This window comes from Gallus gallus, chromosome 18, assembly GCF_016699485.2.
Source record: "Gallus gallus isolate bGalGal1 chromosome 18, bGalGal1.mat.broiler.GRCg7b, whole genome shotgun sequence".
Taxonomy (NCBI): Eukaryota; Metazoa; Chordata; class Aves; order Galliformes; family Phasianidae; genus Gallus; species Gallus gallus.
In genome coordinates, this window is record NC_052549.1 from 8,458,676 (window position 1) to 8,480,989 (window position 22,314).

A 22,314-nucleotide genomic window follows, 5' to 3' on the forward strand; every position below is an offset into this window, starting at 1 on the left:
GCGTGTGCGTGTCATAGTGCTGGTGCTTCAGAAGCACTCAGCCTAGCAAAGGGCTCCCAAAGCCACCATGGTGGCAAAGGGCCGTCACGGAGGTGATACCTGGGCAGGGGTGAGCAGTCTGGCACTGCACTGTGTTTCTCTTTTACTCCCTAGGAGGGGCGAAGGCTTGTGATGGAAGCATTGGGCCAGAAGAGCATCATCGGCCACCGCTCATTTTCAACTTGGATCGCGATATCCAGGAGCAGGAGCCTTTGGACGTGGCATCCAGGGAGTATCAGGCAGTGCTGCCTGCAATCAGCAGGGCTTACGCCCAGGCCCTGGAGGATATTGCAACAGACAACACCACGGTTGCAGACTACTCCAAGGACCCGGCAGCAGTGCCCTGCTGCAGCACACAGCACGTGGCCTGCCGATGCCATGCACCTACATCTCACACAGCCTCGCTGGACCAGCACACGGACGGAAGAGCAACACGGCTTTGTCTGTAAGCAAATCATTGCTCAAGCTGCTCCTTTTCCAATTCTGGTTTCTGTGAATGGGGCTGCTGTTCGTGCTGGCTGCAGGCTTGAGGTTGGCCGGGGGGCGGGGATGGAGGCTGCAGCTCCCCATGCTCTGTGCCTTGCAGTGCATGTGAGGTAGTGCTGTGTCTGAGGGAGCAGGCAGAGGGTCCCCTTTGCTGCAGCTCTATGCAGAGCAGCACTGTTCCCCTGGCTGGAGCAGTCACTGCAGCACCTGGTGGCTCTGGGCTTTTTGTAGGGCTGCACGTCCCTGCCACCTTGCTAGATGGGATGCTTGGCATGTCCTGCAGCTGCTGTGCATTGCATAGCGGAGGTCAGAGATTGTCCTGGAAGAAGTTTGATATTTTGAAAGGCTTTGTGTAAACAGGTGTGCAATGCAGAACTGGGGGAACTGCTCCCTGTCAACTCCATATCTGCATCTTTTAGGGAGCTCGGGGAGAGGGCCCCAAGGTCTCCAAGCAGTCCAGGACTGCAGGCAGACACAGCTTCTACTAACCCCGATGTGATGCTGCAGGGCTGGGCGAGGCTCTTGTGGGACATTTGTGGGCACATGCAAAAGCCTGGGGAGCTGCAGAAGCAAAACTGAAGTTGCAGCTGAAACTCAGAAACCACCAGGATTTCCCAGCAGCTGAGTGAGGGTTTTCTGAAACACATTTGGACTCCAAATTACGCACCCAGGTCTTTCTTTGGACAAGCCGTAAGTGGCTTGTCTCAAGCAAAGCAAGGTGTTACATGAGCCACAGCGAACTGGGAGTTGTAATTACGGGCAGCGCTGCTGAAATTAGAGGGGCTGCCCAACCGTTTGCAATTAGCACCGGCCCACAGCCTCCCACAACAGCACAGTGTGGCTTTGGCTGGGCTGGGTCCGGATGGTGCCGGAGCCACCAACCTCTCAGCAGCGCCCCAAACCCACTCGCTAAAGCTTAATCAAGACTGACATCTTTAGGGCCCCACAAAGAACAGCAGGAGCACAGGCAGCGAGCTGCCAGGGACGGACTGTGACTTTATTCTGTCTTTAACTGTAGCAAATCACATCTCCTCTCGTGTCACTGCAAAAATACTTTGCTTGGGTAAAATAGTATGTACTGTACAAAGACGTTAAGTTTAATATATCTTCCTATTAAGTACATTTATACACATAAAACAGCATAAATTAGAAACGGGTAGAACAGGTATATAAAATCCTGGTTACGTACAGATCTGATTAAATTAGCATTTACAATGTGGTTCTAACATATAGTTTGTTAAATATAGCAATGTGCATACAGTACACGGACACCCCACCCAGACGAGGATTAAGACGCGGGGTGAGCAGGGCCAGCTATTCACTTACACGTACTCTAGTTAAAAGCAGTGGCCCACCTTGGGTTTTTTAGTCTTCTTGAAGACTCACAGATCTGTTCTTCGAGATTCCTGGCTGCTCCAAAGCACTTCCCAGCAGCTGTCCTGCACACGGATGTTTGCTTCTCATCATGACCTCTTCGCTTTGCCCGGCTGACCTCCACGGCACAAGATTATCTACCAAAATCAAAACAGAACGGCCTTACTTTTCCCAGCAACGGGGTGTGTTTCAAGTTGGTTTTACGTACATGGGAGGAGAAGGGGAGGGAGGGATGTCCTGCAGTGTTTTACTTTCCATTCAAAGGCAGATTTGTCAGAGGTTTATTTATTTACTCCCCCCCTCCCCAAATTTACAGCCCTGGGAACTGGAACCAGCTGCCTTGGTGCTGTGTCCTGCCTGGGGAGGGCATGGCACTGAGTGCAGCCCTGCTTGCAGGACTGGGGTCACTCTGTGAGCTGCGTTTGCCCCACTAAGTCCCCCAGAAGTTCAGCTTTGGCACAGTAGGAGAACGGAGCGCAATGTGCATCGCTGGGGACTGCAGATGGAACCCAGACTGAATTATAGAGTTAGAGGATGATTGAATCATTAAGGTTGGAAAGGAGCACTAAGATCCCCAAGCCCAACCCACCCCTGCCGTGCCCACTGACCACATCCCTCTGTGCCACATCTGCACCATTCTGGAACACCTGCAGGGATGGGGACTCCCCCACCTCCCTGTGCCAATGTCTGACCACGCTTTCAGATAAGAAGTTGTTCCTAATATCCAACCTGAACAAGGCACGGCAAAACCAATCCTAAGTATCACCAAAACCATTTAGTGATAAAGCAGCCACAGAGAGGAAAGTGGGAGCAGCAAAGACCCTGAAACACTTTGCATGAACTACTCATATACAAATGCACACCACATGCAACATCTGGCTTCATTCTTACTGAATCCTATGGGATTTCTTTGTGAAACCTCACAACCCTACCCTGTGGTCCCTGCCGAGGCTGAGCAGCCAGCTGTGAACGCACACCAACGTTTTCTGACACTGCTGGAAGCTTCAGTGACACCAATGAACCTGCAAAGAGGTGACAACTGCTTGGTGAGAATGGCAGGGACCATCCCAACTGCCTGCAGCCAGAGCTGGGCTCGTCTTCCCGCGGCGCCATCCAGCTGTGCAGTTCAGGTGCAGTGCTGCTTCCTTGAGCCCGTCTGAGGCACAGCATCTTCTCCTCACCTTCTCCTCCAGCCTGCTGTCCATTTCAGTAATGCCTGAGTACCTTCTGCAGAAGATCACAGTTACTCCAGAACCCCTGCGAGACCTGAGAGCATTTAATCCAGCCCATCAGTGTAAGCAAGACACATAATTGAACTTGCTTAACCTCTTGCTACAGGATACTTCAGCAGTGCTGGCATCATCAGGAGCAATAGCCACGTTCATTCTCACTGAGGTGTTTTTACAAGCCCTCCTTGTGCTTCTCATCTCTTCTCTGACCCGTCCCTCCTTCCATTTAATGAAGAGGCAGTTTTCTACCATCAGCCACAGATTGCGCATTAGACCAAAGCTGCATTTCCTTGTCATTAACAGCTGAGCCTCTGAAGTCTTGCTCACCATCACTTGAGGTCAGGGGAAGGCAAACCATCTCAAAATGGAGAGGACCCGCTGGGTCTCAGCACTGCTGTTCCTCCAGAAGTACGTCTGAGTTCAAAGCCGTGCTCGTGGGCTGTGGGTAAATATTCCATTTTGTCACAAGTTTTGAGGTTTTTAAATGTCTTTTTGTTGCACACTGGAAAACAAACAAAACCCTTCCCATGTTTCCGCAAAACAGAATGCTGTCAAAACATTTTTGTTGGATAAGGTCAGTTTTCTTCTCCCTCCTTCTCCGCACAGAAGTGACCGATCCCTGAAACCCCTCTTGGACGAGTCACCAAACTGCTCAGCACTGAGAAAACAGCGAAGCCCAGTGAAATTCAGAACATCAAAACATCCCAACCAGGGCTCCCTGTGCACCACACAGCGGGAGCCAGCGCCGCACCAGCGAGCAGAGCAGATGCAAAACACATTACTGCCAGCAATGGAGGAAAAGCCGGAGTCCTGACTGCACACTCTTTATCTGGAAGCTCCGATTGCAAAGCTGCCGTATCAGGGAGTATTTTTGGAAAGCTCCTTCCCTCTCACACCACCTCCTCCCTAACATTACACATGTAAGTTGCTCCGTCAGGTTAATTACAGCACAGGATTTTGACAGATCAAAGTCCATTTAATAAAACCCCTGCCTGTACAGCAGGGGTTTGGGGCTGGTTTTTACAGCGCAGTCCCAGCAGGCAGGCTCATTCAGGAGCAGCGTGGTTCCTGCTTGCTGGCATTTGCATGGCCCCAAACCACATGCTCAAAGAGCAGGTTCTGCAGAAGGAAGCAAAGGATTTCTCTCTGGCCGTGCTGCTCCTCAAACATTCCTCCCAGCTGCTCTGTGGCCCAAAGGGCTTTGACCAGATGGGAGACACTGCGATGTCCTTCTTAGGGGATGGAGTAGGAGAAATAGAAAACTCTTGTTCTCTGTCTCCAACAAGCTGTGGTACAGGTAAAGAGAATCGGTCTAAGATTTATGTGACTCGAAGAGCTGTGCTTAGGCAGAGTTTCAAAGGGAGGCATGAATTAGTCATCTTTTATATAAATAACTCTTTGCATCACTTAATTTGAAAGTGCCTTACAGAGGAGGTCAGCCCCAGCATATGGAACAAATCCTGGGATCCCAATGAAATTTTTACTTCCTCCTTCTTCAGGCAGATCTCCAACAGCAGGATATGTGAAAGTGGAGTAAGGAATTCCAAAGTCTGCCAAGCCTACAGCCTGAAATCCGTTACAATATTCTGCTGTATTAATGCATTACTATCATGAAGATGCTGCTGATTACAGCCAGATCACAGCACTGTAAGCAATATCTGTCCACTTAGGAGTTAAGTATTTAACACAATAAATGCTTATATAACAGGAAGAAGAGCAGGATAGACACTGCCAGGCTTAAGTTAGGATTTATAAAGCCAGTATGTTCTTCCAACGGTAACTGAGAAAGTGCCACTTAAAAACCCAAAACAATGGCTTAACAATCTGTTTTGCTTTGTTTCTTTTTCTGGAAAGGAGAGATTTCCAGAGGACTGATGAGGTTCAGGTATGTTCCAGTTGTTTTCCATAAGCTAATACAACTGATTGAAAATACAACAGGGAAAACTAAGTTTTTATTTCTAAACGATGGCGTTGTTCAAATCAAAGCTATTCCTGATAATACTGGAAATCTGAGCAAGGCACAAAGGTCAGATCTGGATCTGAACTCCGTTCTGCATCTGCACTTCATTCTGCTCATTTGTTCAGGTCTCTCTCTAATTATTAGGCTCATCATCCTTGCCCCTTCCCAGCTGCCATGTAGTAGGGGTGTGATGTTCCTGGCACTCTCCTATACCCGAATTAGTTATTTTAAGCTTCACAGCTAACTGGGACAAGGTCAGGGCAACAGAATCTCTTCTGTAAGAGGTTAATACTTTCTTCTTAGCATTGGGGTTGAATTGCTGTTTTAGGGGTCCCGAATGCTCACAGGAGGAAACTCATTCTCATCATCGAGACACACTGGTCCGGTTGCAAACTCGTGCTCTGGGATGACCTCTCCTCGCAGGGCACCACCATCCTCCGAATAACCTGCAGAAGTGGAAATGCAAAGCACTGCTGATAAATGGGTGCTATGAGGCTGGAAACAAACAGCTGCAACACTTTTATCAGTGTTTTAACACATCCTGATTTTTTCTGGCATTTGGCTGAGCATTTTTGGGTGGCAGAAGGGAAAGGTATCACCATCAACACTACCAATCAGGAATGGACTGCAGCTGCCTGGCAAGGGGTCTGGGCAAGCAGAGCAGAAAATAACTGACTCATTCCTAATGGAATGAACTGGGTGAGCTGCAGAAGGCCCTGCTGCCCCAGTCTGCCCTGCACATGGGGTGTTTATGGTTACAGTGAACCTCTGGTTGTTCAGAGACTTCCCACTTTGCTCCAGGGGCTATCTTGCTTCTTTGCTCCAAGGAAGGGCAGGCGCGGTGCTTACCTGGCATAGTCGAAGTTGAAGGCACTGTACTTTGTCTGGCTACAGTTGCTGCATAAGATTGAGGTAATGGAGGCTGAAGGTCATTTTCTTTGTTCTCCTCCATTTTTCCTGAGCCAAGCAGACTGATTGTACAGGAGAAAAGAGGGAAGAAGAGTTAGTTCTGATCCCATTCGTTCCTCCCCCAGCACTAGCTGAGACATGCATTTGCACTTGTGTCTCCTTGAGGCACATCACCCAACTGAAAAGTTGGAAGGTGCCCAGGCCAATGCCAGGTGAGGGCTGGAACCAGATGGTCTGTAAAGGTCCCTTCTATCCCAAACCGTCCTACAGTTCTATGATTTGTAACACTGCGTCAAAACTTTGACTGCAGCCCTAACAGTGCTGCAGAGGAGGAGATCATTGTGCTCTCCAAATAAAGCGGGGAGGGGAGGGGGGGGGATGCAGAAGATAGGGAAAGCAGTACTTCAGCTAGAGGACAATGCTGGCAGGAGAATAGAAGGGAACAGATTGACCACAAAAGCTTTAGGTTACAAAGGCAAACAGTGTTTCTAATCATGGAGGGGGCTCCAAAGGGCTTCCAACAGGAGTGGACTAGATGGGAAAAGCAGTGCTGGCTAGTTTCGGACGGAGCCTGAGCAGAGATATAGTATGATGTAATGTAACTCATGACCCAAGGGCCCTTTTCAGTCCTCTGATGCTAAAAGAGGAACCCACATACGACGCAAGGCTGCCAGCTCCGGACTGCCACAGCACAATGGGAGCACGGGAGGGGGGTCAGCAGTGTCTGAAGGAGGTGGGAGGCCGGCGGCCGGAGCACGCTGGACAGCGCAGCTTTGAAGCGCTTTTGTTTTGTGGCTTTTAAAAATCTGTTGGCATTTTCCTGGCCGCCGGCCACGTCCTGGCTTACAGCACATGTTACATCGCACCCCACCCCAAAGGCTTCACATCTGGAGCCAAGTAGCCCAGATGCGGGGTTACGTGCTTAATCGAATTGGCATACAAACGGAACGGCAGCACGGAAGGCTCTGCTGCAGCACGGCGTGCCTGCAGGCATGCGTGTGTGTGAGGCTTTGTTGACGGAAGCTCCCAGAGCTGCTCCACACGATTGCGGCCCCAAAATTGGCTCTCAGCACCCACCGATGCCTAGGAGAGGTGCTCTGCTCTCTGCCACCCTCGAGTCTGTGCACTGCTGCTGGAGGCATCTCCTAAAGCCCACCTCTGCTATCTAGGCTGTGTCCCACAGCTGCCTGAGATGTCCTTGGTTTCTTCTGCACGATGCCCCAGGTCCCTGCTGCTCACATGGTCCTCACTGATGTCCGCTAGATCCAGCAACTAGAATCACAACTCAGTTCCAATGTTCTTGCTCCTACAGCTCCATTTTGTGCATGCAGGTGAAATTTCCCTTTCTTAGTTTTTAAGGATCAGCATTTATCTCAAATGTGTAGGGAACATCAATGCACTGGAGAGGCATTTACCTGTGTTTCTGAATTAAGACACACTCTCCTCCATCTTGCGGGTCCAAGTTGTAGATGTAGAGATGTCCATCAGATGTAGTCACCAGCAGTCGAGGCAGCTTCTGAATCCTAAGGAGAAAAGCATCACGAGTCCAAACACAACAGCTGCATGCACACACTGACAGCAAACATACACTGTGTGCTCTGCAGGGTGCAAGGTAACGGGCACAGTGGTGGTCATGAGCATACATAGCTGTGTCTGCTTGAAGGCTGGTGTGGCAGTGAAACACAGATGTCAGTACGTACGTGGAGAGGGCACAGATGTTCCTTTGTCCCGAGATGTTGAGGCGGACAGTGGCAAAGGCTCGATCTTGGTTCATCATGCCCGACACCTGGGCAGGGAGGTAGTTGGTGGCAGCCTGGAACATCTTTCCCATGTACCCAGTCCAGGTTGGTGGCTCTTCTGGCCGGCTGGGGGGTCACAAACAGTGCTGTACAGACAGGTGTCCAAAGTGGACACCCCGGAGCAGGTTAGCTCAGGTTACTCCCTCACCTGTCAGTGAGATGCTCCAGTTTAAAGATGTGCACTGTCTCTGTGTTACTCGAAGCACATAGGAACTGGGAATCCATGCTGAACACCAGAGAGCTGATATTCACATACCTAGGGCCAAGCACAGACAGAACCATTCACTACTTGGCACCCTGCTGCATGGGAACTGCGAGGTTTTGCTCACAGAGGACAGGGAGAGAGAAGACCCAGCCCACTCCTGCCGTCAAGAGTTGGGCTCTGTGCAAGTGGCTTAGCAGCTTCAAAACACCTCCTTTGAGAAGAATCAGGATGATAACTCTGGAGACTTCATTATTTCAAGTAAGAAACAAAAAATGGACAGAGAAGATGAATCCACCTCTGTTCTCCATGATTGCCCTGTTCTGTGACGCACTGAATGGAATCACTAAGCTTGCTGGAGGCAGCTGGGCGCAGCACGGCTGTCTGGCACAATGACATTTCTATCTGATATGCTCACTCTTGTTTTCTTTCTGCAAAAGATGCCAAAGCTGCCAGGATCTGACGGTGTTCTGTCCCCATGTTTACATTTCTGCTCCGGGAGCCCTCTGTGTACTTGTCACCGATAGAAGCATGAACTGACCTTTTCATCCCTCGACGGAATTCATAGAGCTTTTGCCCACCAGGAATGGAAAATACACGAATGACTGTGCCCTGCAAAAAATGCAGATGGAAAGATCACACAGGAGCAGGGCAAAGAGCACGAGCCCTGACACACCAAGGAAACTCAGAACATGCAGAGGCTCTGTTTGTCAGCCTGGGTCAATATGGACACAATATGCTGGCCTCCTACAAGTCAGTCATTTGAGTGCCCCTCCCCAGGAAGCTGTGTTTAACAAGGGGCTGCCCCTGTCCCTGCATCTCATGGTCCAGGGTTGGCCGTGCCCCTTTGTCAGCCACGGGCTGGCAGTGGCAAGGAGGTTACTCCCAGCAGTGCTCACTCACCTTTTCAGAAGCACTCGCCAGCTTCGACCCGGTGGAGTTGAAGGTCAGGGCAGCCAGAGGCCCATCGTGGGCAGCAATTGTGCAGGCTGTTTTCTGTAGGACAGAAGGTGATGTGAGAGTAAAGAGACACACTGCTTCTCAAACTGCGTAAGCGCAGGGCATTCTTGCCTCATTCCCTATCCAGAACTGCCCATGTGTTTTCAAGGGACCGTATTGCATTTCTCGTATCCCTTTAACAGTCCCTGCCCTGCCTCGAGCTCACTCTCCACCTGCTACAGGCACTGTGCTTACCAAAACCTCCTCCTAGACACAGATGTCCTCAGCTCCTTGCCCCTCAAGCAGGCTGCAGGCTCACAGCCGTGCCCCCAAAGCCTGGCATTTCTTTGTGCCTTGGCTCTACACACTGTGGCTGTACAGCAAATACTACTGTGGCCCCTCTGCCTGTGGGGAGCCCTGGCTCCTGCTAGCATCTCTCCACAGCAGCAGTGTGTTTTTCCCATATGTGCTCTGCTCTCCTCTGCTGCAGATCTTCAGCTCCTGCTGCATGTACAAAGCAGCAGCCTTATGTAATCCAAAGCCCTGGCATAAACTGCAGATAACCACAACCTTGCTCCTAGCCACAGACAAATTTCCTGAGGAGATGTGAGCACCTCGTCCTCCCCATGGCTCGGGATTCCTTTGCATCCCTTGCAGCCTGTGGCACAGCAAAGCAGCTGCCCACGTCCTGTACCTGGAGCAGCTCCAAGCTCCGTGAGCCACCCTGCTCACATCACTCCCTCTGGGCGTGAGGCTGAATCTCTCTGAGCCCTGCCTGTGCCAGTCTGGCAGCTGCCTTCGAGCATGGGTTACGTTTCCCTCACTATCCAGTACTGGGAAGTGGATGTTCTGATCTCAAAGAGGCTGACTGCTTTGTGCGATGTCTAGGCAAGGGGGATAGGGAACGTGCCTGCCCCAGGCAAATATTCCTTGCAGCACAGCGGAGTACATTTATTCATCTTTCCCCACGGCCCTGTTGGCTCTGCTGTGGTTCTGTTTGTTTTCAGTCCCTGCCGGTATCCAAATGGGCGAGCTTCACACTTACCAAAGTATTTCCGTCGTAAAGTGCGATCTCTCCGCTGGTTGCACTGCCAGGATAAGCCAAGTAGGAGTTGGCGTGGTTGATTGAGAGAGCGCACAGACCTGGCAGGGCAAGAAGGACACAGCTGAGGTTGTTTGCTGGTGGAGCACAGAAAGCAGAAACGTGGCCATGGACACCGCAGGGGTTCGGGTGCTGTCACATTTTGGGATGCTGTCCGGTACCGGGTGTGCGCCAGCTGGACGCGGGCAGTGCCTCCACCATGGGGACACCTGCTGGTACGGGACAGTATGGCTCCTGCACCCCGCCATGGCCTCCCCAAATCCTGCCCTGAGAGAGCCCCTGTCCTGCTGAAGCTCTTCCCTTCTCCTCAATCATCTCCTTTGAGAAGGCACCATTGGTCTCAGGGCTAACAGGGCTCCTGTCCGGGCACATCTGGACAGCTGCAGATGTGAGCAGAGCTAAGTGCACAGCTGGAACTCCGAGCTGCAGCCATGGAGCCGGGCACTGCCACTTCCTTCCCTGATAGGAAAAGGGAAGCAGAGGGAGATAAAGCAAATGCCACAGTTGTGCAGGGAGGTTCTCGCAGATGAGGAACTTGAGCCGAGCTGAATTTTAACCACACAGGAATTTCTTCCCTGCAATAACCATCTGTTTTTACACCAACATGAGGATAAAGTCTCCCAGACATCCCCTTTCAAGTGAGCAGGAACTGCAGGAAACAACAGGGATGGATGAATGTGTGTGTAGGGCTGTCCATCCGCCTGTCCCCTCAGTGACCCAGGAACGGAGCACCTCTTCCTGTCTCTCATTACTGCTGCTGGCTGAGGACCCATCGCAGTGGATCATGTCACACGCAGCAATGGATCTCACTTGCTTCCTGCCCCATGTCTGCGTGCTCCCAGTCATCCCAGCACTCAGCTAGGGGCTCAGCACGACCCCAGCTTCTTGGCTGCCACCCAGGGGTCCCACATCCCCCACGTGGGGAGGAAGCTGCAGGGTTAAAGGCTGCCGGGGCTGTGCTCCTTGCTGCCCAAACAGGACATGCACACGGGCACATATGCACACTGACACGCGCACGCACACTGTGCAAGCTGTCATGTCAGGACACTGCTCTGGCCCTGGCCCAGCAGTAGGGAAGAATCAGCTGAAGCTCTTGTTTTAGGTCATTGTTTATAACTAAACAAAGAGACCGCAGCGCAGCCAGGAGCTGCAGGATGGGCCAGAGGCCCCTGAGGTCCACTCCCTATCAATCAGAAGCATTTACATCATGCCAAGGACTGTGCGCGCTGCAGGGAAGTGGAGCAGAGGCAGCAGAGGTGATGGCACCCATGAAAGGCAGGCTGGGAGGAATGCAGACAGCTCTGAGACTACTATACAGAGCAATTGTGTGTCTGAGGAGGGTCTTCCCCAGCCCAGACAGCACTGGGGGTCAGTGTAACCCCTTCTAGTGAGGGCCCAGGGAAGGCTGAAGCTCAACAAAGCGAGCTCTGAGCCGGGCGGCGTGAGTCACCCTCTCCCTCTGCTGTGCGCCTGTCTGGGAGAAGCAAATGGGAAACCAGGCCAGGGGAAAACACAGATGTGAGTGTACTGAGCTGACCTCAGGGACGTACAAAGAACACAGAGCACAAGCCATACGGCAGCCTTTGAAAATGCTCTTCTGGTCCTGGCACCTGGCAGCCTTAAGTGAGAGTCAGTGGGCACAGGAGTGGGCATGGCTCAGCACAGCACCTCTGTGGCTGCCACTTCACAGGGGGCTTCCTCTGGCAGCATGGAGAAACACCTACAGCACGGGAGAAGCTTGGCTTTGCTGCCAGGGCAGCAGGTCCAGTGGGGTCTCGGGGTTCAAGGGAACCACTTGAAGTAGTTTCCAAAGCTGCAGTTGTCTCTACAGATCAGCCCTCACAGTGTGCATGTCAGCATGAGCACTGAGCACAACAACCTCAGTGCAAATCCTGCCTCTGACATGAGTCACCTCGCAGCCTCCCTGGGACTCTCCTGCCCTCCCTGGAGCAGTTCGGGCCGGGACTCTCGGGGGACAAGAGCCACCAGTGCTCTCCTGAACAGCAAGCATGCTGATAGTGACAGACAGCCCCGCTCTGCAGAGCCGTGCTCCCCGGGGGCTTTGCTTCATGCACGAGCAATCAGCCTGGCTCGTGTGCTCGCCTGGAGCTGAAAGCTCGCGACTAAGCAGTGTGGTTTAGTCTCAGGAGAGAGATTCACTCCTTATTTGAGCATGCATGAAAAACAACAGACTCGCCCACCCCGGGCATTTTCCTCTCCTGCATGGAGGAGGCTGGCCAGACATTACCGAGCGGACAGCCCGCGGTGCGTGCGATCATCCTGGAAAGGCTGCGCACATCGCCCCGCAGGAAGCATTGCTTCTCCTGGCATGTGCGTGCGAGGGGAGCCCGAGGTCACTGCACTTCCCTCAGCCGTGTGACAGCAGCATGGGCTGCTCGATGTGCAGTCCCTCACGTGCGGCCTGAGCTGAAGGAAAGCTATGGGTTGGGAGCCGGGTCCTGCACAGCGCCAGGCAGCGAGCCCACAGTGACTGCCCCATGGGTGTGCAGCAAATCCCCAGATCCCTGCTCCGAAAAGGAGCAGCAGGCTGGGCCTGCATTGGCCTCCTGGACACGCTGTCTTTGGGGTCAGGCTTGGGAGCAAAGCAGATGCTGGGGGACAGAGGGAGCGCACGTGTCACAGCACTTGTCACTCAGCTCATTTCAATGACAGCTGCTGTGCTGAAAGGGTTTTAGAAAATTAAGCCTGCATGAAGTCCTGTGATCCGCAGCAGCCTAGTCCTGTCCCAGTGACTGCTGATTGCTGTTGCTTTTAAACCGTGACCTGATCAGAACAGCTCCAGGCCTGGGTATCCCCCTTCCTGCCCGCTGCTGCCAGGCTTTCTCAGGAAGGTTTTAAACTTTAATTATATTTGCAGTATTTAGTATGTTTAATCTACATGAGGAAGCCATCTGTTAAGACCTGAAGTAGGTCAGGGGAGAAGCCAGAACAGCATCCCTTGAAAGCCCAGAAGCCAGGCATGAGCACATCAATAACTTCACAACCAACCGCCCTTGGAAAGCTGCTGCGGTCTGTGACCGGGATGTCACAGCTCCATCCGGCAGCGCTGCCGTGGGCGCTCAGCCAGGCTTCCCTGCTCACTGCTAAAAACTGCTCCTCTCCATCAGCACGATTCACCCTACGCTACGCAGGGAAAATCTGTTGCGCAGCCATCTGCCCTGTCCTGTGGGTTTCTCCTGTGTGTGGAATAATACCAGGTGGCAGCCCAAGCTCAGGGAACTCCCTGGCGGCGCCGGCTCAGAGGCACGGTGGAATAAGCACTGCCTGGCTGTGTTTTGTGTCCCAGGTGCTCTTTGCAGCACTACTCGCTCTGGGAGCTGACTCGGAGCGCCTCATTGATCACAGGAGCCGCCTGCCTGGCGGAGCAGCGTGCCCGTGGTGTGAAGCAGGTCTGCAGGGAGTGCCAAGGTGTGCCTCCACAGCTGACTCATGCTGGCAGTGGGGATGCAGGGCCCCTTTGTCCTGAGGGAAAGCACTGCGGGACTCTGGCACAGGGCATGCTGAAGGGAGGGGTTGGGAGCCCCAGAGGGAGAACATGAAGTTGCCCTGTAAATGGAGGGGAGTTTGAAGTCCTGGCCTGCCGTACAGCTTTGGTCTCATAACAGGGAACAAAGGCGTGCTCCAGGAAGCCATGAGCTGCATGGATATCCCTTCCCTTCCTGGAAGGGACTGACCTTAACTCAAATCATGCTGCTGTCTTTGAAGCATTTACTCAGGACAGAGCAGGGTTTCTTCTCTCATAAGCCTGACTGACTGCCTCCATACGTCTCTGGTTCCCCAGTGCTGAATTAGTCGTGCTGCTAAGAATACACATACCACAGGCTGGTTTGAATTCTAAAACAAATACTGTGGCTACGGAAGGCTCCTGCAGAGCTCACTTCTCCCTTACACACAGATTCCTTTGCTTACCTGTTGTATTTGGGGGCGTATCCAGGATAGTCTTCAAAAGCTTCATGTCCTTGATGTTATGGATGTAAATTGACTCCTCCAGGCAAACAATCAGCCTCTGCAAGGACACAGGTACAGAACCTCACCAGCACTGCTCCCATACTTGGCACGCTCAAATATTGCTGCTGGAAAAACTCAGCAGGGATTTTGCTGTAATGCTGCAGAAACATGACCTCTTCTGCTTCTAAATCCCCTCCCCGTGGACACCCTTTGATTTTGGATGGCTCTGCTTCTGAGAATTGACTACATCTGGTTTTGCCTTAGAAAGCAGACAGAACATGGTAACAACTTCTCTGTTACTCTACAAGATGATCTTGCACATCCCTAGGCCCTAAGAACATAAAGACAGACCTTGGTTATACTCTTGCCATGGGTGTTGGTTAGCATCTACTTCTATCCCAACTTCTCTTTGCAGTTCTTTTCACAGCAAACTACGTTTTGATCATAAAGACCAGGGAACAGAGAGGCTGCCAGTCCTGCTTGTTAGCCTGCCTGCAGATGGGATTTCCTGCCCTTTGCCCTGACTTCTTCCCAAATTGGAAGCAAGCATCTAAGTGGTGGGCCTCCCACTACTGCTAAACCTAATGTGTCAGCATAAGCTGGCAAGACTGTGCTTTATGTGCCCAAAGTTGTGAGGCAGAATTGCATAAAACTGGGCTAGGAACAATTTGTTCAGATAGTCACAGAGGTTGGTGCTTCCCACCTAGTGCTTGCACCATCTTGGCAGACAGGCAGGGTATTTGCAAGCTTATGTGCTTGCACCTCTTCTGTAGAACTCATCAGCAACAAACACCCACCCAGCAGGAGGCAGCTGTGGAGTGAGGAGCTGCCAAACCACAGGCAGGAAAGGCAGAAAGGAAAAAGGAAGCCTAATATCGTAACTTCAGCATTGGGCCATCATTTCTGTGATTGCTCTGCTCTGCGTCCTGATCTCTATGAGTTTCTGCAGAGGCATTTTACATAGAAGCTTTTTTGGGACCAGGCTTTGGATCTGGCTGGAGGACTGTGCTTTCTGAGCCCTGGGTGTGCACAGCTCCACCTATATTAGTGTCATGTGTCCCGAAGCTCTGAAAACATCCCAATAAAAGTGTGAGGCCAGACTCTGCCCAAGCTCCTGAAGCTGAAGCACCCAAATCCATGTACAGGACGTACAGAGCCTCCACCTCTTTAGAAATGAGGCCACTTATTTAGTATCTAAATGTGGAGTTTAGTTACTAACTTGAAAACACCCACATTAGAAAATCTTTGCCTTGCTCCACCATTACTCTCAGATCAAACTCTTTCCCACTTCTATTCCTGCTAACCACAGCATCTGGGGCTGTGTCACAGCCATTTTGCATTTCCAGGAAGACTTTGCCTTTTCTACAGTAACAGCCATCAACTTGCTAGCAGGGATCGTCAGAGTCATATTTATACAGCTGATTTCAGCAAAGCCACCGTGTGCTTTCCCAGAACTGCAAAACGCACTGCTATTGATGTACAGGTGAAGGGAAGTACTCCAGATGATAGCAAAGCAGCAAGCCAGAGCTGTAGCAAGAGATGCTGGCACTGACGGGGAAAAAATCCAGGAAGGCACAAGAAGGGTGATGGGGGTGGGAGGTGAAGAGGTAAAAGAGGCCTGGGCAAGCTCAGGGGGAGCTGGAGAGGGCTGGTTCTCAAAACCTGCTGAGATGAGGAATGAGTTTTATTGTCACCGTGCACAGACAGCCTCATAGAAGGTGCCTGGTGCTGCGATTGCTGCACACCATTCAAGGCACTGCATCTCACGTTTCTCTTCAGAACTTAAGTCTGGCACAAATCTGGTGGAGTGGCTGAGTTGTACGTTGAGGACTTAAGATGTGTTGGATATGGATATAGCCAGAAAAAAACTATCACATGGCTCCAAAAAATCCAGCGGGGTTTTAGCACAGTGACTGAGAATCCAGGGAGGCCGCAGGGGAGATTTAGGCTGATCTCACGGTACAGCCTTACTCTCTGCTTTGAGACACACCATGACATAGCTTAATGTGTATGTCAGTTATAATGGAGCCTGAAACAAAGAATTCCCGTGGATCAGCAACATCCAAGGGGCTCTTTTGTTTGCACAAGGATTTTTCACAGGCAGATCAAGTCAAAACACGCGCTGTTTGTTTGAGTTCTGTTCCTGTTTTATTTACTACCATTTTCCTGTGTTAAAAGCTTATATGAGATTTGGCCTTATATGGACTTTTAACATCATCTTCAGGCAGTCACTGGAGCAGCACGCGGGAAAAATCCTGGGCTTATTTTACTCACATACTTATCTCCTAGGAACGCTAAGCAGAACCTCCCAGTTTATTTTTATACATATACATCTATCTGCAATTCAGAGGAAGTTCTTATTTTGCCAGCTTCATTGTAAGCTTAAGTGAAAAAAAATCCATTTAGGACAGACTTAATTGTAGTACAAGAACTTCTGGTCAAACACAGCCTTACTGGAAACTCAACCAGCGTTTCCTTATGGGAGAGCCTTACTGCAGCTCCCACTGTTGCTAAGTGAGGAGAAGCTGATTATATACAATTACTCAGACTGCTTATTTCTTCATTGTAAAATGTCCTTAGCTTCTTATGGCACATACTTTGAATATAATTATGGAAGAAAGAAAGACGACTTTAAATATTCCAATAGGGCTCAGAGCTGCATAAGGCTACATCAGTTCAGAGGCTAACAGTTTAAAAGCCTCCTTCCAAATGGCCTGAATGTTTTCTACTCCTTTAAAAATAAAACACGGTGCCTAGCAGTACTTGAGAAGCAGCCTTTTGCCTCCATGACGGAGTTCACATTACTCCTGGGTTTTGTTACCAACTTTGACAGTCTCATCTGCATAAAGATGGCAGAGGTGGTCCTGGGTTCAGGATGTGGAATCCAGGGGAGGGAAAGAGATGAATAAAAAAATGGGGCTTTTTTGCAGAACTGTATGCTGAGTAGGTCAGAAGGCAAACAACAAAAAGCCTTTGTGTGACTGCTAAGAAAACAAGGACTCAGCTTCTGAAGTGGTTATGGCAGATGATACACACAGCCACCCTCCTCCTTGCTCAGAGGTAACCAGGACTGAGGTGGAGCTGGCAGAAGAGAACATGGACCTATCCCTCCGAGCCCTGTGCAGAGACACAGTATAAGCCCAGGCTGCTGCTGCTCTGCTGAGCAGCAGGGTGCCAGCTGGACTCTGGTCTGTGTAGAGTCAGCACCAGTAAAGAGCCAGAGTGGGACAACTCTGGCTAACCCATTTCCCCAGCTCCTTACCTGACGATTCAGCCGGATGGACAGGATGTTACTGGAATAGCTATAGTTGCAGATCTCTGTCCCTTTCTTGAAGTGGTAGACATTCATTTGCTGTGGCTTGGCATGACTGACCACAACCACAAGGCTGCTGGAGAACAGACGCTCCACGATGTAAACATCTGGGATTTCATCTGGGCACAGAAGGAAAGCGAGACAGTCTTTAGCTTGGTTTACGGTTGGTTTGTTTGCAGTGACAAGTGAAGCTCAACTCAGGAAGAAATGGGGTTAGGCTCAGGGCTAAGAAGTTCAACATCAGCTTCTATTAAAAATTTCTCAGCTGACACAAAGCAGGAAGGGGTTAATGAAGCCTCTCCTAAAGGCAGAATGCTGTCATGCCCTCCTCGGCAGAGCCCTTCAGCTGTAATCAATCTTTGGGGTGGAATATAAAAGAGTAAGAGCTTATTCCTGTGATAGGAAATGAGAGTCAGCTTGATCAGGGACCTTCCTAGAGGCAGTGAATGGCCAGGACTTACCAAGGTAAGGCACAGCTGTGTGTAACTCACTGTCCATTCTGCACGGTGTCTAATTTCTCCTAGCCTTCTCTGGATGTGGGAAGGCTGACACATTTACTCTTCCCGTTGCTGAGGTGAACAGTGGTGTGGTAGGTTTTACAGTGGCTATGTGTGGGCTCTTATGTTGGAAAGGCACCATTACAATGACCCTTTTGAATATGTACTTAAATAACTTGGAACTATGACTTCTAATTAAGTAGTCCTGAACTAGTGCTTGAGCTGTCTTGCATTGGAGGTATAAAGACTAGTCTACAACCATGATGCATGACAATCCATCTCAGCCCCTTACCATGCCCATAACACCTGCAGGTATCTGTTTCTCATTGATCCTTGGATCTGACTGTGTGGACAATTCAAAGTTGTTTAGGAGTTTGGAATATGGTTGTGGCTTGCTGCCTTACAGCAGCTCACTTACTCTGTAAGGCAAAGAAGGAGCTTGAACTTTGTGCCAGATGAAGCTGTTATGTCTGGTTGCTGAAGTTCCCACTGTAGCCAGTGGAGAAGTATCTCCCAGGACTGAGTTGTATCTTGTTTGGTGCCATCTCAGCTGAAGCGCTTCTGCTTCTGGCCTGAACCAGACCAGAGTATGTACTACTTAAGGTCTGACTTGTCTTGGGTTGTTGAGTGCACTGCATGCTGCTCTGAACGCAGCTAATGGCTGAAAGCCTGCTGTGAATGACCTCCTTAGACTGGAAGCCCATTAAAAACATCTTACAAGTAAATAACACATTGGACTAAAAGCTTGTGAGTTATCCAGAGTCCATGCTGGTGGCCTACAGCCTCTCATATGTGAAACATTCAGCCCACAAACTAGCTCTAAATACTGGTTTCCAGAACAAGCTGCTGCTGTCAGACTGACAAGCAGTGAGGAAGAAGCTGGATTCTAAACTTGTAGGACTCCTCCAACTCTGTTAAAGTACTGATGGTGGCTCAGGAGTTTTTCCACAGCTGCAGTTGGCTCTAAAGACTGCCATGTACAGGGCATTAACCAGAGCTGTTTCTCTCCTGATAAGTGAGCAGCAGAAATAGATGCCATTGCTGCAAGAGCAGTAAGGGTCACTCCCTCAAAACAAACCAAACAGCAGTAATATAGCTAAAGCCTGCGCCAACACTCAAGGAGAGGAGACTTACTGCTTTCATGGACCTGGTCCAGTTGCTCCACGGAACTTAAGGAGAAAAGCCTGTATCCAGTTGTGGTTCCAATTGCCAGGGAGCTGCAAAGATAAGACAAAAGCCTGCTGGTTTAGATCCAGTAGGAACAGCAAGGAGTCCCTGCAGATAAGAGGAATGGGTAATTCATCATGTGGTGGTCTGAGAAGGCACAACTTCAGTGTCCACTCAGCCAACTACACATAACAAACCTAAGCATCCTGCTTTCCATTTGAGGATGCTGCAGCCCACAGAGCATCCATGTACAATAGTGTCACCCATGGGGATTCTGGGGCTGCTGGGAGGACGGTCATCTCTGCCTGCAGACAGGGCCTCTGGGACACACCTGCTGCATTACAGAGAGGCTTTTTGAAGCCAGGAGTGGCTCTGCAGGCACGCAGCACAGCCGTGCCAAGGGCTGGCTCTGCTCAGACACCAATCATTAACATCCCGGCCTTCAGCGAGCAGCTGCCCCGGAATCCCCTGCGTTGGCAGCTGTGGGCTCACGTCAGCAGCACTGCGCTGCTCTTTGTTTGGGCACGGAGCGAGGCCGGGAGGCTGACAGCACCTCCACAGGAGCGTCTGCAAACCTGACCGGAGCTGCCAGCCCAGTGGTATTCGCTGTGCCACTGGGCAACGGCTCTCGGTGATGGGCTGGGTAGGGGCAGGCCGCAATTCGGAGCCGGGGGGGCTCGGTGGGGCCGCTCCGGGCACCTCCGCTCTCTCTCAGCCGAGGGCGGCGGGCAGATCCCCGCTGACAGCCCGAGTCCCGCTGGACGTCGCTCTCCGGCTGTCCGCGGCCTGACCGGGAGGCACCGGCCGGGCCCTGCGCCCCGCGAGGCCCTGAGAGCCGCCCACCGCGACGCTCCCTGTCAGGCCCGGCCCTGCCTGAGGGGAGCGGCCCCGCTCCGGGCTCCCCCCCCGCCCCGTCGCCCACCGTCGCCCTCCGCCCCGCTTACGTGCAGTCCTGGTTGTAGGAGAAGCAGCTGAGCGCCGCCGGCCCCCCCAGGGCTTCGGCCGCGGCCTCCATGGAGCGGGCGCGGCGGCTCGGCCCGCTCCGGCCCCCGCCGCGCCGCCGCCTCCCCCGCGCCGGCCCCGGTTCCGCGGCGCTGGCGGTCCAGGGCGGTGCCTCTTCTCATTGGTCCGCGGTCCTGCAGAGGGACCGCCCTACCGATTGATTGTCTTGAAGCTCGACCTATCGCCCTTGGGAAGACGGAGCGGTCCCGCCTACAGTGTGAGAAGAGCCAGCTGCTATTGGCTGGCGGAGGGAACAGCTGTGCGTGGCCACGCGGTGGTGTTGTGGTTGCATCAGACGGGGCCCGGCTGCTGCCGGGGGGGCACAGCTGGCGGAGCGGCGCCGCTGCCGTCCGTGCTGGGAGGGGAGCGGCTCTGAGCTCAAAAAGGGCGATTTAGGTCAGGCGTTAGGGAGAAATTCCTCACCGGGAGGGCGGTGAGGCTCTGGCGCTGCTGCCCAGAGAAGTGTGGGTGCCCTATGCCTGGAGGGGCTCTGGGCATTGTGGGGGCACAGAGCATAGGGCGAGCGTTGGAACTGGGTGGGCTGTGAGGCCTCTTCCAACCCGGCTGTTCTGTGGTTAGATGGGGATGGACCAACAACCCCTCGCGCACGGTGCAGGGACGGCCGTGGCAGCGTGGGGTGCATGGGGGACTCGGGTCGGGTGCTGGGAAGATCCGTCGCTGGGAGGGCAGGGCAGGGCAGGATCGGCCTTCGGAGCTTTCCGGCTCTCAGCTGAGCAAAGCCGAGGCTGACCTGACCCGGGCGGTAATCCTCCTCGTCCCGCAGGCTGCGGCGTGCTGCGATAAATAAGACAAAGGAGGTGCTGTGCTGGATGGACAAGGTGCCGAAGCATGCGGGGAGTAAGCGATAAGAAGAAAGCCTGTGATTATACTTGTTCTCATTGATTGCAAAATAAGACAGTTCTCCTTTCAGAGAGATTCTTTCTCCCTGCATTGCAGCCTCCGTAGCCAAATAGGGCTTTGAAGAGGCTTTTAGATCTTCTCAGAATCTGTGGTCTAAACCTACTGCGTTTGTGCAGAGATAACAGCTTTATTCATGTGGCTGATGTTACCTTGTGAGGTCAAATCTACCAGCAAAAGTACAACAAAAAAAAGTAAAGCCAGTCTCTAAATGGCAAAAGTTCTAGAAGTCAGTACAATGACATTAACAGTGCACAGAAACACAGGGGCAGAGCCTGCAAACCCCCTAATTAGATGAGTAATCCTCATGTGAGTGCTGAAGTCATTGGCCCTCCATCACTTGGTGTACACCACAGGGCTTTTGGAAAAAAAGATCTACATGCAATACCATCCAAATGAGGCAGATTCCATGTGGACACATCCATCTGCCTAGATTAATCCCCCTTTGCATCGTTGGGGCCTTTAAGTGTTCATAATAATATTCCCCTGTTTTGGAATTTAAGACCTGCAACTGTGAAGATGAATGACTTCAGGAAGAAGTATGAAAACAAACAGCTTTGAAACAGCATTAGCTTGTAGTGAGGCTGACAGCAGACTGTCCCTGGGCCACAGAGCATCAGAACTCCACTGCAGAGCCAGCAGGGGAATGATTTTAAATTTACAATGTTTTGGGGGAAAAAACATCTCCTATTCATAGGCACCTAGTGGGGAGCACTAATAAAAGCTACAAATGAAGCAGAAAAGTTGTTTTTGAATGTCCTGAGACGGTCCCTGTGGGTTCAGCATAGTTTGATTTTGAAACAGTGGTGTCAAAGCGAAAGCGGGGTTGGGGATTAGGAAGAAGTTAAACAGGGAGTCGGAGCCTTGTGCTTCAAAAACAGTTTCTGAGCAATTGCTGTAGTCGGATGTTCGCTGCTTGGGTAATTGGGCAAACTGCCACGAGCTGGTTTTCAAATGAAGCTTAGATAAATCAGAGCCACAGAAGCATCTGAGACTTGGGCAACGCCATTAGTTTTGCAGCTTGACTGATGCAACCACGTTGGTCAATCTTCCTTTCAGCTAGCTGCCTTCAATGGCTATTTAATCAGCGGGGCTGGGAGAGAACTGCTCTTGTCCTCTGCTGCAGTGCAAAAACCTCTGGTGGCCTTTGGAGTGGGTGTTCTTCAGCACTGCTGTGCCACAGCAGCGGTGGTGGCTTTGAGGAGCTGCTTTTCTGGCTGGAATAGTTTCTGTGTGTTGGTGAAGCCAAATCTCACAGGAGCTCCAGGATATCCAACAGATTGGGGCACTGGGGCTGTAGGCATGGAATAGAAGTGGAGGCGCTAACTGAAGAAACCGTGGGTCTTTCTGGGAGAGAGATGAAGTGTCTCCCATATCTCAAATGTGAAAAAAAATAGCTCAGCTCTGGG

General features: G+C 51.6%; 2 protein-coding genes across 18 annotated transcripts in view; one reads left to right on the forward strand and one right to left on the reverse strand.

The window, feature by feature from the left end:
- Nucleotides 1–22,314, forward strand: part of ARSG (arylsulfatase G) — a 66,825-nt gene that overhangs the window by 38,169 nt on the left and 6,342 nt on the right. For 12 of the 16 annotated variants that reach the window (XM_025141625.3, XM_025141626.3, XM_040649613.2 and 9 more), the window contains 2 exons: nt 154–484; nt 3,735–16,781. In XM_025141625.3, coding sequence (XP_024997393.2) covers nt 154–484; nt 3,735–3,942 — 539 coding nt within the window. In that variant the 3' untranslated portion in view covers nt 3,943–16,781. Of the gene's footprint in view, nt 1–153; nt 1,752–3,734; nt 16,782–22,314 lie in introns of those variants that run through there. The other 4 variants (XR_003071057.3, XM_025141632.3, XM_025141634.3 and 1 more) reach the window with 4 other exon arrangements.
- On the reverse strand, nt 1,502–20,044 carry WIPI1 (WD repeat domain, phosphoinositide interacting 1). Of its 2 annotated transcripts, XR_001464614.4 has the most exons (14): nt 19,930–20,044; nt 18,953–19,035; nt 17,271–17,440; nt 13,970–14,066; nt 9,983–10,080; nt 8,902–8,994; nt 8,540–8,610; nt 7,945–8,052; nt 7,698–7,862; nt 7,413–7,520; nt 5,938–6,059; nt 5,434–5,534; nt 2,832–4,414; nt 1,502–2,036 (listed from the first exon to the last, which is right to left on the reverse strand). XR_001464614.4 is itself a non-coding variant. In XM_015279954.4 (13 exons), exons 1-13 carry the CDS (start codon nt 19,998–20,000, stop codon nt 1,989–1,991), a joined length of 1,335 nt encoding a protein of 444 aa, XP_015135440.1. In that variant the 5' UTR covers nt 20,001–20,044; the 3' UTR covers nt 1,502–1,988. The 2 variants fall into 2 exon arrangements, 1 of the variants encoding a protein (XP_015135440.1); XM_015279954.4 differs by lacking the exon at nt 2,832–4,414.

Bases quoted from the DNA above. Each gene is read 5' to 3' on its own strand.
- WIPI1 (XM_015279954.4), bottom strand. From the start codon at position 20,000: ATGGAGGCCGCGGCCGAAGCCCTGGGGGGGCCGGCGGCGCTCAGCTGC. The intron at 19,036-19,929 runs GTAAGCGGGGCG...TTATCTTTGCAG, and splicing joins TCCTACAACCAGGACTGCAC to CTCCCTGGCAATTGGAACCA. The intron at 10,081-13,969 runs GTAAGCAAAGGA...TTGCCCTGCCAG, and splicing joins TACGCCCCCAAATACAACAG to GTCTGTGCGCTCTCTCAATC.